At 69.3% G+C, this 17,460-nt stretch overlaps 2 protein-coding genes across 2 annotated transcripts; one reads left to right on the plus strand and one right to left on the minus strand.

The window, feature by feature from the left end:
• Positions 1-760: 760 nt before the first annotated feature.
• PGAP3 (post-GPI attachment to proteins phospholipase 3) lies at positions 761-4,876 on the minus strand. The gene is made up of 8 exons (XM_032202755.1): positions 4,678-4,876; positions 3,177-3,274; positions 2,947-3,099; positions 2,792-2,854; positions 1,881-1,942; positions 1,657-1,793; positions 1,361-1,565; positions 761-886 (listed from the first exon to the last, which is right to left on the minus strand). The coding sequence occupies exons 1-8, from the start codon at positions 4,874-4,876 to the stop codon at positions 823-825; spliced, it is 981 nt and encodes a 326-aa protein (XP_032058646.1). The 3' UTR covers positions 761-822.
• A 1,833-nt stretch (positions 4,877-6,709) lies between these two features.
• Positions 6,710-17,458, plus strand: ERBB2 (erb-b2 receptor tyrosine kinase 2). The gene is made up of 27 exons (XM_032202949.1): positions 6,710-6,882; positions 9,493-9,644; positions 9,740-9,908; positions 10,530-10,667; positions 10,796-10,864; positions 11,646-11,758; positions 11,838-11,979; positions 12,070-12,186; positions 12,418-12,544; positions 12,646-12,719; positions 12,843-12,933; positions 13,065-13,264; positions 13,446-13,578; positions 13,703-13,793; positions 13,894-14,054; positions 14,131-14,178; positions 14,278-14,416; positions 14,504-14,626; positions 14,709-14,807; positions 14,894-15,079; positions 15,149-15,304; positions 15,395-15,470; positions 15,557-15,703; positions 15,800-15,897; positions 15,994-16,164; positions 16,282-16,513; positions 16,608-17,458. The coding sequence occupies exons 1-27, from the start codon at positions 6,804-6,806 to the stop codon at positions 16,967-16,969; spliced, it is 3,693 nt and encodes a 1,230-aa protein (XP_032058840.1). The 5' UTR covers positions 6,710-6,803; the 3' UTR covers positions 16,970-17,458.
• Positions 17,459-17,460: the final 2 nt, after the last annotated feature.

Below are 17,460 nucleotides of genomic sequence, written 5' to 3' on the forward strand. Positions count from 1 at the left end.
GGGGGGGGTTGGTGCACAGCAAGGGGTTGGGGGGCACAAGGAGGTGATGTGGGGGGGTGGGCAGGGGGCTCACAGGCACGGGGGGGTGGGCAGCAGGGTGGGAAATGGGGCACTGGGGGGGGGGCGGCAGCAAGGGGTACGAGGGGGGGGCGCACGGGGAGGGGGGGGCCGGGTATGGGATGCCTGTAGGGCGCAGAGCAGGATGAGGGACGCCGGGGGGGGGGGCAGAGATTAAATTCCAGCTTTATTCATAGCCCAGGGCACATCCTGGGGGGTGGGGGGGGGCAGGGGGGGGGGGGGCTGCACCCCCCCACCCACCCACCCCCGGGCTGCACAGGGGTCTCCCCCTGCCCCCAAGGCACCTCTCCAGCCCCACGCATTGCACCGTGCCCCCCCCCCACCCCTCCCCGACACAGGCACCGTGTCCCCCCCCCCCACACACACACACACCAGGACCCCCCCCCTCCTTTTTTTTCTCCCGTGTCCCTCCCCCCCGCGGCTCCGTGCCCCCCAGCAGCCGTTGCCACCTCGCGGCTGCCGAGCTCCACGGCAGGGAGCCACCAGCAGCCGGGAGGGGGGCAAAAAAAAAAGGGTGTGGGGGGGATCCCAGCTGGGTTCCGTGCCCCCCCCCTGCACGCCACGGGGCTGGGGGGGGGAGATTTGGGGGTGCAGGGAAAGGGGAAGGAAACCTCAAGAGGCAATGGGAAGAGGGGGAAGGGGGGGGGCGCTTGGCACACGGTGGGGAAGGGGGGAAGGGGCCCCCCCCCGCCCGGGGTGTGTGGGGGGTAATTGGGGGGCCCCCCCCCGCCCTCCCCGGCTGCTCTAGTCCGTTTTGGAGAGGTCGGAGTTGGCCTTCAGGAGGTAGAGGCTGTCGTCCACCAGGAAGCTGTGGGGAGGGAGGGGGGGGGACAGGGCTGGGGTGGGGGGGGGCACAGCTCGGCCCCCTCCACCTGTAGGTGCTGGGTCGGGAGGTGGGGGCGCCCCAAAAGCCCCCCCCAGGGCGCTGTGAGACATCAGAGGCTGCTGGGGAGCAGCAGTGGGGTCAGCAGCTCTCCAATTTTTTTTTTTGGGGGGGGCACCCAGCAGCCCAGGGGGAAAAGAGGCACCCCAAAGCACCTCAAATTGAAGAGGGGGGGCACTGGGAATCCCATACAGAAGGGAAGGGCCCCGATCTCAAGGTGGGGGGGTCCCAGCACCCCAATTTGAGGAGGAGGGCACCCCAGGGGCAAAAGATGGACCCCAAAGCACCACAATTTGAGGAGGGGGGGGCGCTGAGCATCCCGTACAGACGGGAAGGGCCTGGATCTTAATGAGGGGGGGGTCCCCAGCACCCCAATTTCAGTACGGGGGGGGCACCCACCTGTAGAAGAGGACGTTGAGGGGGACGGTGCTGATGTGCCAGAGGGCGTGGGCGTCCAGCACCCAGAAGAGGGGGGGGAAATCCAGCAGCTCCAGCAGGGCCCCCGCCTGCAGCAGCAGCACCACCAGGGCGCACTTCCAGACGTGGGGCAGGCGCGGGCGGTTGCGGAGGCACCACCACAGCCACCACAGCAGGTTCAGGAGCCCTGGGGGGGGACACAAAAACACAGCTTTGGGGCACCCAGACCCCTTTATCCCCCCCCCCAAAGCCCAGTTTTCCCCCCCCCCCAGCCTCACCGATGGCCACGTTCGCGGCCATGTTGTAGCCGTAGTCGAAGCGCACCAGGGTCAGGTAGGAGACGTGGCAGGCGAGGAAGAGGAGGAGGAAGGCCCTGAAGACGCCGATTAAGGCCGGGCGCCGCAGCCCCAGTGTCCTGGGGGGGGGGACACAAGGGACAGGAGGGTTAATGGGGTGGTCCCCAGGCCCCCCCCGGGGATAGGGGAAGGGGCGCGGGGCTCACCTGACGCAGCAGAGGTACACGGAGTGCAGCACCACGGCCGAGGCGCAGAAATAATCCAGCTTCTGCGGGGTATGGGGCATGGAGGGGGGGCTGGGATGGAGCCCCCGGGGTGGGGGGGGGTCGGGGGGGACGGGATTGGGGTGTGGGGGGGGCACGGGACTGGGTTTGGGATGCGGGAGTGGGATGGGATGGGGGCATGGGGATTGGGATGGGATGGGGGGAACAGGGCTGGGATGGGGGCATGGGAATGGGACGGGAGGGACAGGACTGGGATGGGGACACAGGACTGGGACAGAGACACAGGACTGGGATGGGATGGGGGCATGGGACTGGGATGGGATGGGATGGGATGGGATGGGACAGGGGGACAGGACTGGGATGGGGGCACAGGACTGGGACGGGAGGGACAGCACTGGGATGGGATGGGATGGGGGAAGTGGGACTGGGATGGGACAGGGGGTACAGGACTGGGACAGGGTGGGACGTGGGACTGGGATGGGGACACAGGACTGGGATGGGAGGAGGATGCAGGACTGGGATAGGATGGGAACACAGGACTGGGATGGGATGGGGACACGGGACTGGGACAGGGACAGGGGACTGGGATGGGGTCATGGGACTGGGACAGGATGGGGACATAAGACTGGGATGGGACTGGGAAGACTGGACTGGGATGGGAACAGGACTGGGATGGGGGGAACAGGACTGGGACAGGACGGGATGGGGACACGGGACTGGGATGGGGACACGGGACTGGGATGGGGACATGGGACTGGGACGGGGACACGGAACTGGGACAGGGATGGGAAACGGGACTGGGACAGGACAGAGGGGACACCAAACACAGAACTGGGACTGGGGGGGGGGACGGGACACATGTTGAGGGGGGGGGGGGTCCAGACCTCACCCACCTCCGTCACCGCCGTGTCCCTGGTGTGGAAGACGGTGGACCAGAACCAGGCGTTGACAGAGACCTGTGGGGGGGGGGACACACCGGGAGGGGGGTTACAGCGCGTCCCCAACCCCGGGGGGACATTTTTTTGGGGTGGGGGGGGACGGGACTCACCCAGGCGAAGGCGACGCAGGTGGGGTACATGGGGGAGGCGGGGGGCACGGCGGCTTTGTAGCGCAGCAGCATGAGGAAGCTGGCCAGCCCGTTGAGCAGCGAGGCCAGGGCGGAGGCCGGCTCCTGGACGAAGAGGAAACGGGAAAAGGGCCACTGGGGGGGGGCCACGGGGGTGTGAGGAGATGGGGGGGACACGGGGAGACCCCTGGGTGCCCCCCCGTGGGGCTCACCTTGCCGTGGAATTGGGGCACGCGGCGGCCGCCCTGCAGGTAGAGGCGCACGGTGAGCCACATGCACTCGTACTTGCAGTCGTCGCGGCACGTCCAGCCTGGGGGGGGAGAGAGGGGTTATTTTTTTTTGGGGGGGGGGGGTTAGGGAGGGGTTTGGGGGGTGTTTGGGGGGGTATTAGGGGTTGTGGGGGGGTAATTGGGGTGTGGGAGGGGGTGGAGGGGGGGAAAAGGGGGTTATTGGGGGGGTATTGGGGGGTATTTGCGGGGTGGGAGGGGGGGAAAAGGGGTTTTGGGGGGGTATTGGGGGGTATTGGGGGGTATTAGGGGGTAGGGGGGTAATTGGGGGGTTAGGGGGGGTATTGGGGGGTGGGGTTAGGGGGGGTAATTGGGGTGTGGGAGGGGGTGGAGGGGGTGGAAAAGGGGTTATTGGGGGGATTTGGGGAGGTTATGGGGGGTATTGGGGGGTATGGGGGGTAATTGAGGGGGTTAGGGGGGTATTAGGGGGGGTGGGGGGGTAATTGGGGGGGTTATGGGGGGTATTAGGGGGTGGGGGTGGGCTTATGGGGGGTAATTGGGGCGTGGGAGGGGGTGGAGGGGGGGAAAAGGGGGTTATGGGGGGTATTGGGGGGTAATTGGGGTGTATGGAGGGGGTTTGGGGGGGTCCAGGGGGTATAGGGGGGTATGGGAGGGGCTATGGGGGGGCTATGGGGGGTACTGGGGGCGTATGGGGGTGTATGGAGGGGTCTCGGTGCACACCCCCTCTCCCCAGTCCCTCCCAGTACAGACCACTGGGCAGCACGGGCAGGGGACAGGAGCTGGGAGCAGCTGGGCTCTTGTGTAATGTGGCCTAGCAAGTCCCAGTATGGCCCAGTGCCCCACCAGTATGGCCCCAGTATGGCCCAGTGCATCCCCCAGCAAAGTCCAGTGCCCCCCAGTATGGCTCCGTGCCCCTCAGCACCCCCCTGCACCCCCTGGTATGGCTCAGTGCATCCTCCAGTACGGCCCAGTGACCCTCCAGTATGGCCCAGTGCCCTTCCAGTATGGCCCAGTGCCCCCCCATGCCCCCAGTATGGCACAATGCCTCTCCAGTATGGCCCAGTGCCACCCTGCCTGGCCTGAGCGCATCCCAGTGCCTCCCAGTACAGCCCAGTGCCTCCTGGTGAAGGACAAGCCCTGCCCAGTGCCTCCCAGTACAGCCCAGTGCCTCCCAGTAAAGGACAAGCCCTGCCCAGTACCCTCCCAGTCCGGCCCCAGTGCCTCCCAGTGTCTCCCAGTATAGGACAAGCTCATCCCAGTGCCCTCCCAGTCCGGCCCCAGTTCACCCCAGCGCCCCCCAGCGCTCCCAGCCCCTCCCCCCTCGCGCGGCGGTGGGCGTGGCCCCACGACAGTGGGCGTGGCCTCGCGGAGCTGGGCGTCACCCCCCCAAGCAGCGGGCGTGGCCTCGAGGCGGTGGGCGGGGCGTGCCGCCCGCGGGCAGCCAATGGGCGGCGGGGGGCGGTACCTGTGAGGCCCATGTAGAGCGGCTGCCGGGCCCGGAAGTGCCGCAGCGCCGCCCCCGAGCAGTTCCGCCGCTCGCAGCGGCCCAGGCACTCTCGGTACAGCGGCTCCCGGTCGCCCTGCGAGCCACGGGCCGGGCCCGGCGCCGCCGCCGCCCCCAGCAGCAGCAGCAGCGCCGCCCGAGCCGCCCCGCCGCCCGCCATCACCGCCCGGCCCGGCCCGGCCCGGCCTCGCCGCTTCCGGCACGCCCCGGAAGCGGGGTGGTTGGCGCGGGGCAGGGCGGGATGTGCGCGCCGCGGGGCGTTATGGGAAATGTAGTCCTGAATGTGTACACACACCGCCCCCATGGCAACGAGGCCCCAAGGGGTGGGGGGCGGCCTCAGGGCTGCCCCCAGGGGTGTCCCCGTGTCCCTGGGGGTGTCCCCTTGTCCCTAAGGGAGTCCCTGTGTCCCCATGGCTGCCACCAGCATTGTCCTCATGTCCCTGGGGCTGTCTCCATGTCCCCATGGATGTCCCCCTGTCCCCAGGGGTGTCCCCAAGGATGTCCCCAGGGCTGTCCCCTGCCCTCTCCCCTGTCCCCATAGCCCAGAGCTGTCCCCTCGCCCCAGGAATGAGCCAGTGCCACAGGCCTGTTGTGTGGGGACAGTGCTGGGGTATGGGGACAGTCCTGGGGTATAGGGACAAGGGGATGGTTCTGGGGAACAGGGACAGTTCTGGGGGACAGTCCCTGATAGGGGATAGGGAGACAGTCCTGGGCTATGGGGACAATGGGACATCTCTAGGGTACAGGGACAGTACCAGGGTATGGGGTCAGTAACAGGCTATGGGGGTGGGTATGGGGACAGGGGACAGTCCTGGGGTACAGCGACAAGGGGACAGTTCTGGGCTACTGGGACAGTTCTGGGGTACAGGGTCAGTACCGGGGTCAGGCCTTGCCCCGTCCCCAGGCCTGTCCCCCACACCACACCCGGGCACTGTCCCCCTGTCCCCAGCACCGTCCCCGTGTCTCCGTGCTGGTGGCAGTCACAGCCCCAGCAGGATGGGGCATGGGGACGGGGCTCCTGGCTGGAGCCAGGATGGTTCCAGTGCTCCCAGTGCCCGTCCCAGTGCTCCCAGTGCCTGTCCCAGTGCTCCCAGTGCCCAGTGGCTCTGGACTAGGGGTGTCCCGAGTCGGTGGTGCCCGGGACAGCAGGCCCAGGGGACAGAACGGACGAGGGTGTCACTGGTGCTGGTGGTGCACGAGGACATCAGGATGAAACGGTGCCCAGTGCTCCCAGTACAGAGCAGCCAAGGACCCCCAGTAGCTCTGGTGCTGGGGGAGCACGGGGACAAACTGGTGCCTGGTGCTCCTGGTCTGGAGCAGCTGAGGACCCCTGGTAACTTTGGTGCTGGGGGTGCACTGGGACAAACCAGTGCCCAGTTCCCCCAGTCCAGAGCAGCCAATGACTCCCAGTAGCTCCAGTTCTGGTGCCGTACTGGGACAAACCAGTGCCTGGTGTTCCTGGAACAGAGCAACCAAGGACCCCCAGTAACTTTGGTGCTGGTGCTGTACTGGGACAAACTGGTGCCTGGTGCTCACAGTACAGAGCAACCAAGGACTCCCAGTAGCTCCAGTTCTGGTGCTTTACTGGGACAAACTGGTGCCCGGTGCTCCCAGTCCGGAACAGGGAAGGACCCCGGGTAACTTTGGTGCTGGTGCTGTACTGGGACAAACTGGTGCCCGGTTCCCGCGGGCACACCCGAGCCGAACCCATCCGTTCCCTCCGCTCCACCGGGGTTAACGCGCGCGCGGGGGCGTCGGGAGCGCGCGGGGGCGTCGGGAGCGCGCGGCGCGCGCGCACCCCCCCCCCCCCCTTCCCCAACCCCAATCCCAACCCCGTCTCCAGGAGCGCGGCGCGGGCCCGCGAGGCGGAGCTCGGGAGCGCGGCGGGAGGAGGAGGAGGAGGAGGAGGAGGAGGAGGAGGAGGAGGAGGGAGGAGGCGGCGGCGACTCCGGACGGCCAAAAAAAAAAAAAAAAAAAAAAAAAAATCCAAAAGAAAAAAAAACCAAAAAAACAAAAAACAACAAAAAAACAAAAACCCAAAACTTTTCCCGGAGCGGGGCCATGGGCCGGGGCCGGCGCTGAGCACCATGATCGCCACCGGCGGCCGCTTGCTCCGCACCGGGCTGCTGCTGCTCGCCGCCCTCTGCCCCGCCGCCGCCGCCGAAGGTGGGTCCCGGGCCTCGGGGGGGGGACGACGGGGGGGGTTAAAGGGGGTGGGGGGGCGTGGGGGGGGCACCGGGCCGCGGGGCGGACCCGGCGGCGGCGGGACTTGGAGAGGAGTTGCGCGGGGAGCGCACGGCACCGGGGGCACCGGGGGCACCGGGGGGGGGAACCGGAGGGTGAACGGGGGGGTAACGGGGGGGGGAGATCGGTTTGTGCGCTTGGAAGTGACTCCCGGTGCCCCCCACCCCCCCCCCCCCCCGCCGCGCTCGTTACCCCCCTCCCGGTGCCCCCCGCCCCGCGTCCCCACGAGTGCTGGGGGCCGGACTGGGTTGAACTGGGAGGCGCTGGGCTGCGGGGGGCTGCTCGGCCCGGTGCCCCCCCCCTCCCCTCCTTCTCCCCAGGGTCCCACCGAGCAGGACGAGCCCCCCCCGCGGCCCCCCGGGGAAGTTTTTGGGGGACCTGTTGCACCCCGAGCAGGGAACGGCCCCATCCCCGTCCCCGTCCCCGCTGCCGGGGGTCCTGGGGGCCGTGGGGACAGGAGGGGGGGGGGACACACGAGGCCAGAACAAACCCCTGCCACCCGGGGGGCCCCCCCCCCAAAGTCCTGCAGGGAGGTTTTGGGGTGCGGAGGGGCCCCGGGCGGTGGCGGTGCCCCACGGTGCGGGTGGGCGGGCGGGCGCGTCCCCGTCGCTCCCATCCACATTCTCGAGGTGCCGCACCCTGCCCGGCCCGGGGAGCAGCCGTGGGGGGGGGGCTGGAGCCCTGCGGCATGCAGAAAGGGGGGGGCTTCGACCAGGCATTGCCCCCCCCCGGTCACCTCCACCCAGACCCTGAGTGGGGACCGGGTCCGGCACCGGGGGCGCATTGGGGTGGCAGAGCCAAAAGTGGGTCCCCCGGGGCTGGGGGGGGGGCGACGGCACGTCCCCAACGCTGTCCCCCCGATAGCTCTGCCAAAGTTGGGGGGGGGCTCGGTGCTGCACCCCCAGGGCAGCCAGGGGGGTCGTGGGATGGAAACGGGGGTCCCGGCAGGACCCCGGTCCCCCCCCGCTCGCCCTTCGCCCCGGGGGAGTCGGTGGCACCCCGTGCCCTCGCGGCGCAGCAGGTGGAGGGCAGACCTTGAGCTTTGGCCGCCCGCCTGCTCCGGGGCCGAATTTCCTACGGGGTGGGGGCACCTGGCACGGCCCCGCCAGCTCCCCAATCCCCGTGGGGCTTTGTGGGGGTCCCCTGTGTCCAGCCCTGTCCCCGTCCCCGTCCTCATCCCCGTGGGCAGCTCCGTGCCCGGCTGAGGGTGCGGAGCTGAACCCCAAACACGGTGCCCCCCCCCCCCTCCAAAGCTCCAGGCCGTGCCCGGGGACGTTTCTCAGGCTTGGGGGCCCCGGAGCAGGCGGGGGTCAGGAGGTGGCTGCATCCCGGTCCCCCCCCCCCCCCAAGGGCCTCGTGGCTCTGCGGGCAGCTGCCGGCACCGGGGGCTGTCACTCAGCCACGGCACGGCCGGCAGCCCCCCCTGCACGGGGCCCTGTGCCCCCCCCCCGGACCCTTCCTTTGCAGCGAGACCCCCACGGGGTCTGTAGGGCTGACGCTGGCGTCTGTAGGGTTCAATCGTGCCCCCCCTTTAGGGCTCTTAGGCCGGAGAGGCGAGCACTGGGGGGGCGGCACGGGGCGGGGGGGGGGCACCTGCACAGGTGCAAATCCTCCCCATGCCACGGGGACATGGAGGGGGGCCAAAAGGGGTGCAGGGAGCAAGGCGGCGAGACCCCCAGCCCCTAACCCTATTCCTTCGGCGGGGCTGGGATTTGGGGGAAATGGGGGGGGGCCATCCCGCGTGGCGGCGGCGGCGGGGTGCCGGGGGCCCACGGGCGCGCCGGGGCTGGGCCGTGCCTGCGTCACCCGCTCGCTCCCCAAACACGCCTGACCTGAAAAGGCGGTTCCTACCGGGACGCCGCGGCCGGGGCCGTGCCACCGGGACGCCCTGACTCACCGAGGGCCCCCCCCATGGCACGGCCTCCCCGGCTGCAGCTCAGCCCGGCCGCCCCTCGGAGCCCCCCGCCGTGGGCACGGACCCCGTTTGGGGCCATCCGGGGCGGCCGTCGGCGCCGCTCAACAATCGCGTCTTGTCTGGGCACTGCCCCCCCCCCTCTCCTCGCCGCCGGCGTGGGCCGAGCATTCCTGCTCCGTGTGCGCCCCCCCCCACACCCCGTGCCCCCCTCCCCGCTTTTGGGGCCCCCCCCCTTCCTTGGTGTGTAGGGGGACCCAAAGCTGCGGGGTCCCGCTCGCACCCAGCCCTCAACCCCCCGGTGCCCACCCGGTGCCGGCGTCGTGCCCCGGTGGGTGCAAGCGGGGCCGTTGCACGGGGCCGTGAGCTGTGTGTGTGTACGGGGGGGGGCATTCCCCGTGCCGCCCCCGTCCCCACGCCGCGGAGGCCGTCCAGGAAGCCCATCGGAAGCTGTTGGGAGCAGCTCTCCGCAGATAATCGGCGGCGGCCGCATCCGCGGCATTTCCTGCGGAGGCCGGAGCTGGCCGGATCCTCTGGGGGGGTTGGGGGGGTCAGAGCCGGGCAGGCTGAGGTTGAGCCTTCCCCCTAACCCCCCCCACGTCCTTTTGCTGTCCCCGCAGTGTGCACGGGCACTGACATGAAGCTGCTGCGCCCCTCCAGCCCCGAGAGCCACTACGAGACCCTGCGGCACCTCTACCAGGGCTGCCAGGTGGTGCAGGGCAACCTGGAGCTCACCTACCTGGCCCCCGACGCCGACACCGCCTTCCTCCAGGTGTGCGGGGTGGGGATTTTGGCAAGGGGGGGGGGTCCCGGGGGTCCTGGGGGTCCCGCGGGGCTCTCACCGCTGTGCCCCCCCCCCGTCGCCAGGACATCAAGGAGGTGCAGGGCTACGTCCTGATCGCCGAGAACCAAGTGAGCGGCGTGGGGCTGCGCAGCCTGCGCATCATCCGCGGGACGCAGCTCTTCCAGGAGCGCTACGCCCTGGCCGTGCTGGGCAACTCGGGGCTGCAGCAGCTCGGCATGAGGCAGCTCACAGGTCGGGGGGAACGGCTCGGGGGGAGGGGGGGGGATCTGGGTGGGGGTGCCCCAGGGGGCTGCGGGTCCCTGGTGTGGGGCCAGGGGTCCCCATGGGGCTGTGAGTCCTTGGTGTGGGGCCAAGTGTCCCTGTGGAGCTGTGGGTCCCTGCATGGGGCTGGGTATCCCCATGGGTCTATGGGTCCCTGGTGTGGGGCTGGGTGTCCCCATAGGGCTGCGGGTCCCTGCATGGGGGCTGGGGTCCCCAAGGGGCTGTGGGTCCCTGGTGTGGGGCCAGGTGTCCCCATGGGGGGCTGCAGGTCCCTGGCACAGGGCTGGGTGTCCCTGGGGGGCTGCGGGTCCCTGTATGGGGCTGGGTGTCCCCATGGGGCTGCGGGTCCCTGGTGTGGGGCTGGGTGTCCCCATGGGGCTGCGGGTCCCTGGTGTGGGGCCAGGAGTCCCCATGGGGCTGTGGGTCCTTGGTGTGGGACTGGGTATCCCCCGGGGGGCTGCAGGTCCCTGTATGGGGCCGGGTGTCCCCATGGGGGGGGCTGCGGGTCCCTGGCGCAGATCCAGGTGACCCCGTTGGGGACCGTCCCCATCCCCAGGTGCTGACGGGGGGGGTGTCCCCCTCCCCACGCAGAGATCCTGAAGGGGGGGGTGCGCATCGAGGGGAACCCCCAGCTCTGCTTCCAGGAGACCGTCCTCTGGGCCGACATCTTCCACCGGCACAACGAGCTCCGCGCCGAGACCCTCGTGGACAGCGCCCGCAGCCGCAGCTGTGAGACCCCCGGGGATGGGTTTTGGGGAGGGGGTGGCACCGCCAGGGCACAGGGGAGCTGCTACCCCCGTGGGAAGGTGTAGGACCCCCCCCCCCAAAACCTCCCCCCTCCGTTCACCCCGCTGCAGGTCCCGGGTGCCACGCGCTGTGCGCCGAGGGGCACTGCTGGGGAGCCGGCCCCCAGGACTGCCAGACGCGTGAGTAAAGAGGGGGGGGGGGCTGTGGTCAGCGCTGCCCCCGCCATGGGGATCCCCAAAGACCCCACCCCTGTGAGACCCCCCCCCCAAATCGCCCTGGATACCCCCCAGCAGGCTCCCACATCCCTGCTCCATTGGCCCCGCTTGGCAACCGAATCCCTGCCCCAGAGAATCCCCAAATCCCTGCCCTGGGGACCCCCATTCAGCCCCCCAAAATCCCCTTAAGCAGACCCCCACTGGCCCTAATCCCCTGCCCTGGGGACCCCCACTTGACAACCAAATCCCTGCCCCACTGACCCCAAATCCCTGGGAACCCCCATTCACCTCCCCAAAATCCCCTTAATGCAGACCCCAACTTGCCCCAAACCCCCGCCCCACTGACCCCAAATCCCTGCCCTGGGGACCCCCATTCACCCCCCCAAAACCCCCTTAATGCAGAACCCCACTGACCCCAAATCCTTGCCCTGGGGACCCCCATTCACCCCCCAAAATCCCCTTGATCCCCCCACTGACCCCAAACCCCTGCCCCACTGACCCCAAATCCTTGGGGACCCCCATTCACCCCCCTAAACCCCCCTTAAGCAGACCCCCGCTACCCCCAAATCCCTTTTTTGGGGACCCCCAGCACCCCTTCCCACACCCCCTTCCCCAGGCAAGCCACCCACCCCCTAACTCCTTACCCCAGCGCCCCCCCCCTTTTATCCCAGACCCCTTCCCGGGGATGGGGGGGGTGGGGGTTGTCCCTGACCCACCGTGTCCCCCCCCCCCTGTGCCCCCTTAGTGACCAACAGCATCTGCCACGGGTGCCCCCGCTGCAAGGGCACGAAGCCGACGGATTGCTGCCACGAGCAGTGCGCCGCCGGCTGCACCGGCCCCAAGCACTCCGACTGCCTGGTGGGCACGGGAAATGGGGTAGGGGGGGCCAAAAAGGTGAAATGGGGGGGGTTCAGGGGCTGATGGACACCCCCCCTAGGCCTGCCTGAACTTTAACCGGAGCGGGATCTGCGAGCTGCACTGCCCCCCCCTCGTCATCTACAATTCGGACACCTTCGAGTCGGTGCCGAACCGCGACGGGCGCTACACCTTCGGTGCCAGCTGCGTCAGCCAGTGCCCCTGTGAGTGCTGGGGGGGGGCAGAGAGGCCGAGGGGGGGCTGGTTACGTGGCCCTGACCATCGTTGTTGTCGTTGTCCCCCCCCCCGTTTAGATAATTACCTTGCCACGGAGGTGGGGTCGTGCACCCTGGTGTGCCCCCAGAACAGCCAGGAGGTCACCGTCAACAACGTGCAGAAGTGTGAGAAGTGCAGCAAGCCCTGCCCAGAGGGTGAGCAGCCCGGGGGGGGGGGCTCCCCGACACATTTTTTGGGGGGTGGGGGGGCTGCCACATTTTTGGGACCCCCCCCAGCAGCGCGTGGGGAACCCCAAAGGGCTGGGGGGGGCCGCCGTGCACTGGGGATCCCTGCGGCGCGCAAGGGGCAGGCGGTGTCTGGAAGGGGGGGGGGTCCTGGTGGAACCCCCCCGGACCAACTGGCCCCCACTGTGCCCCCCCCCGCAGTGTGCTACGGGCTGGGGGTGGATTTCCTCAAGGGCGTCCGCGCCGTCAACGCCTCCAACATCCAGCACTTCGCCGGCTGCACCAAGATTTTTGGCAGCCTGGCCTTCCTGCCCGAGACCTTCGCCGGGTGAGCACCCCCCCCCCGACCCCGTGGGGAGCCGCTGGGCCCCCCCCCCGGCCCCGCCAACCTCCCCCATCTCCCCCTCCCCTCATTCTTCCCCCCCCCAGGGACCCCAGCACCAACACGCCCCCCCTGGACCCCCAGCTGCTGGCGACCTTTGAGAGCCTGGAGGAGCTGACGGGTGAGCGCACGGGGTTTGGGGGGGGTCGGGGCTGGGGAGGACGCGTCCCCAGGGGGTGTGGGGGTACGAGGTGGGGGGGGGGGGGGGCGGTGGTGACGCCGTGCCCCCCCTCCACCCCCCCAGGTTACCTGTACATCGCCGCCTGGCCGCCGGGCATGGAGGACCTGGGCGTCTTCCAGAACCTGCGCATCATCCGCGGCCGCGTGCTGCACAAGTGAGCGGGGTCGGGGGCACCTCGGGGTGCTGGTGGTGGGGAGGGGGTGGTGATGGGGATGGGACGGGGGGGGGGACACGGGACGCCCCCCCCCCGAAGCCGTGGGTGCTCACCCAGCCGTGTTTCGGCAGCGGCGCCTACTCGCTGACGCTGCGGGACCTGGCGGTGCGGGCGCTGGGGCTGCGCGCCCTGCAGGAGATCAGCAGCGGGATGGTGCTCGTCCACCACAACCCCCAGCTCTGCTTCCTCCAGAAGGTGCCCTGGGACCGCATCTTCCGCCACCCCCGCCAGCGCCTCTTCCAGACCCACAACAAGCCCCCCGAGCAGTGCGGTGAGTTTCGCCCCCCCCCCCAAAAAAAAAAAAACAAACCCTCAATGCCATCCCCCTCCCCAAACCCTTCCCGGATCTGCTCGCTGCTCCTGGCACCCAGAGGAGCTGGGCTGGGGGGGGGGGGGGGGGGGTTTGGGGGCTGGAAGAGGGGGGGTGTTTACGGTGCCCCCCCACCCCGCAGAGAGCGAGGGGCTGGTTTGCTTCCACCTCTGCGCCGAGGGGCAGTGCTGGGGGCCCGGCCCCACGCAGTGCGTGGCCTGCGAGCGGTTCCTGCGGGGCCAGGAGTGCGTCGCCTCCTGCAACCTCCTGGACGGGTGAGCACGGGGATGGGGCAGAGCACGGTGCAAGGGGTGAGGGTGGGAGGGGTCCGGGATCCTGTTCTGCACTGACCAACCCCCCCCGCCCCCGTCCTGCATCCTCGTTGCTGTCACCCCGCAGCGCCGTCCGGGAGCACACCAACGGGACGCGGTGCCTGCCGTGCCACCCCGAGTGCCAGCCCCAGAACGGCACCGAGACCTGCTTCGGATCGGTGAGGACGGGGACACGGGGACACGGGGACACCGGGGACACAAGGACGAGCCCGGTGCCGAGGTCCCTGACCCCCTCCATGCCCCCCGTGCCCCCCCCAGGAGGCGGATCAGTGCGTGGCCTGCGCCCACTACAAGGACGCGCAGCAGTGCGTGCGGCGCTGCCCCAGCGGGGTGAAGGCGGACGCCTCCTTCGTGCCCATCTGGAAATACCCCGACGAGGACGGCGTTTGCCAGCTCTGCCCCACCAACTGCACCCACTCGTGAGTGCGGGCCGTGGCCGGGCACGGGTTTTTGGGGCTGGGAGGGGGTTTTTTGCTGACCCCTCTCCGCCCCCAGGTGCACCATCCGGGACGAGGACGGCTGCCCCGTGGACCAGAAGCCGAGGTAGCGCCGCGGGTACCCCCAAGCCCCTCCGGGTGTTAAAGGGGGGTTCCTCCTGTCCCCGTTTCCCCCCCCCACACCCCGTCACCTCTTGTCCCGCAGCCAGGTGACGTCCATCATCGCCGGCGTGGTGGGGGCTCTGCTGGTCGTCGTCCTGCTGCTCATCACCGTGGTCTGCGTCAAGCGCCGGCGGCAGCAGGAGAGGAAGCACACCATGCGGCGCCTGCTGCAGGAGACCGAGGTGGGGACGCGGGGACGTCCCCCGGGGGGGGGTGCCCATCCTGTGTCCACCCCCCCCCCCCAATTTACTCATTTACTCACCCTGCAGCTGGTGGAGCCGCTGACGCCCAGCGGGGCCCTCCCCAACCAAGCCCAGATGCGCATCCTGAAGGAGACGGAGCTGAAGAAGGTGAAGGTTTTGGGCTCGGGCGCTTTCGGCACCGTCTATAAGGTGAGAAGGTTTTTTTTTTTTTGGGGGGGGGAGGCACCCCCCGGCGGGCTCCCTCCTCCCCGCTCACCCAGCTCCTCTCCAGGGCATCTGGATCCCGGATGGGGAGAGCGTCAAGATCCCGGTGGCCATCAAGGTGTTGCGGGAGAACACCTCCCCCAAGGCCAACAAGGAGATCCTGGACGTGAGCGCGCACGGTGGCGGGGGGGGCACGGGGGGGGGGGGGTTTAGGAGACAATGGCAGGCTGACGGCCCCCAATACACACACAGGAAGCCTACGTGATGGCGGGGGTGGGCAGCCCCTACGTGTCCCGGCTGCTGGGCATCTGCCTGACCTCCACGGTGCAGCTGGTGACGCAGCTGATGCCCTACGGCTGCCTGCTGGACTACGTGCGGGAGAACAAGGACCACATCGGCTCCCAGGACCTCCTCAACTGGTGTGTGCAGATCGCCAAGGTAGGACAGGAGGTAGAGGAGGGTGTAGGGGGTTAAAGGGGGTCCGGAGGCTGACCCCTGGTGCTGCAGGGGATGAGCTACCTGGAGGAGGTGCGGCTGGTGCACCGCGACCTGGCTGCTCGCAACGTGCTGGTGAAGAGCCCCAACCACGTGAAAATCACCGATTTCGGGCTGGCCCGGCTGCTCGACATCGACGAGACCGAGTACCACGCTGACGGTGGCAAGGTGGGTGGGTGGGGGGGGTGTAGGGAGGACGGGACGGGGCGTGCCCCCACCCACGGGACCCTGCTGACCTCTGCGCCCACCCCCACGTAGGTGCCCATCAAGTGGATGGCGCTGGAGTCCATCCTGCGCCGCCGCTTCACCCACCAGAGCGACGTCTGGAGCTACGGTGCGTCCCCGAGCCGGCTTGGAGGGGGGGTGTGCTTTTAGGGGGGGGGTCTCAGGACACCTCTCACCCCGTCCCCGCACCCCTAGGTGTCACCGTGTGGGAGCTGATGACATTTGGGGCGAAACCGTACGACGGGATCCCAGCACGAGAGATCCCCGACCTGCTGGAGAAGGGCGAGAGGCTGCCGCAGCCGCCCATCTGCACCATCGACGTCTACATGATCATGGTGAAATGTACGGGCGTGGGGGGGGACAGGGGACAAAGGGGGGGGTGCAGGGGGATGCGGTGGGACCCCCGCCTCGCCCTGATGTCGCTCGGCTCTGCCCCAGGCTGGATGATCGACTCGGAGTGCCGGCCCAAATTCCGCGAGCTGGTGACTGAGTTCTCCCGCATGGCGCGGGACCCGCAGCGCTTCGTGGTCATCCAGGTAGGGGCACCCAGGGGGGTTCCCCACCCCCCCAATCCGTGCCCAGCGACCCTACAGACACCGAAAACCCTTTTCTCGCCCCCCCCCGCCCCCCAGAACGACATGATCGGGCTGCCCAGCTCCATGGACAGCACCTTTTACCGGGCTCTGCTGGAGGAGGAGGACATGGACGACCTGGTGGACGCCGAGGAGTACCTGGTGCCCCACCAGGGCTTCTTCAGCGCCGACACCGCCACCGCCTACCGCAGCCGCATCTCCTCCACGCGGGTAACCCCGGGGGGGTTGGGTTGTGTTTTTTTTTTTGGGGAACCCTGTACCTTGAGAAGTTGGGGGGTGACCCCCCCCAAGGCACCTGGCTGATGCCGTGCTGTCTCGCGCCTCCAGAGCACGGCGGAGACCCCAGCGGACGGGGAGGAGGGTGAGGAGCAGGTTTTGGTGGAGGGGCCCGAGGGACCCGTGCCGGAGGTTTTGGATGGGGAGGGGGGGGCCAAAGGGACCCTGCAGAGCCCCCCGGCCACGCGCTACAGCGAGGACCCCACCGGGCTGTCGGGTGACGAGAGCGAGGGCTTGGACCCCGAAGGCTTCCTCCCCCCGGCCCCCTGCAGCACCATGCCAGGTAGGAGGAGGAGGAAGGGGCAGGATTTTTTTTGGGGTGGGGGGGGGGCGAGCACCCCCGCTCGGCTCCTCACCCACCCCTTTTGTCCCCGCAGAGTACGTCAACCAGGCCGGGGAGCGGCTGTCCCCCCCCCGGCACCCCCGCACGCCCCCGTCCCCGCTGGAGAAACCCAAAAGCCACGCGGGGAAGAACGGGCTCATCAAGGACCCCAAACACCCCTTCCCCACCCCGGGACCCTTCGGCCGAGCCGTGGAAAATCCCGAATACCTGACCCCCCCGGGGCTGCCGGCCCCCGGTTCCTTCAGCCAAGCCTTCGACAACCCCTACTACTGGAACCAGGACCCCCAAAAAAGCAGCAACCCCGAGGGGGGGCCCCTCACCACGCCGGCAGCCGAAAACCCCGAATACCTGGGCCTGGCCGAGCCCCCCCTGCGCCCCGAGGACGCGGCCGTGTAGGGCCGGGGACCCCGAAAGAGCCCCCCCCCGAGCCCCAAATCGTTGGCAGAGCTCGGGGAGGAGGCGACGGACACGGGGAGAGCCCCAGGACGCTGTGGGACAGCGCGGCGGCAGCGTGGGGGAAGGCAGAGGGGGCACCCCGCTGCCTCCTGGACCCCCCCCAAAAAAAAGGGACCCCAAAAACCCTGCTGGATTTGGGGGCTCGGGCTGCGGAGCTCAAGGGATGAGGACGCCAAGGAACGAGCGGGGCAGGTGCTGGCAGCACCGAGGTGGGACAGCGGGAGCACGGTGCCACCCCGCTCCCCAAAACTCTTCCAAAACCCCAAAACCGCGACCCCCCGACCCCACAACCCCCCCCCCCCCCCCCGGCGCACAGCAGCGCCGGGCACAGCGACTTGCACTGAGAGCAGGCCCCGCGGGGGCTCCTGCTGGATTGCTGGAAGCGCCCCCCGGGGCTGTGGATTTGAGAATTGTATTTGGGTTTTCTACTC

This window comes from Aythya fuligula, chromosome 24, assembly GCF_009819795.1.
Source record: "Aythya fuligula isolate bAytFul2 chromosome 24, bAytFul2.pri, whole genome shotgun sequence".
In the NCBI taxonomy this organism is placed as follows: Eukaryota; Metazoa; Chordata; class Aves; order Anseriformes; family Anatidae; genus Aythya; species Aythya fuligula.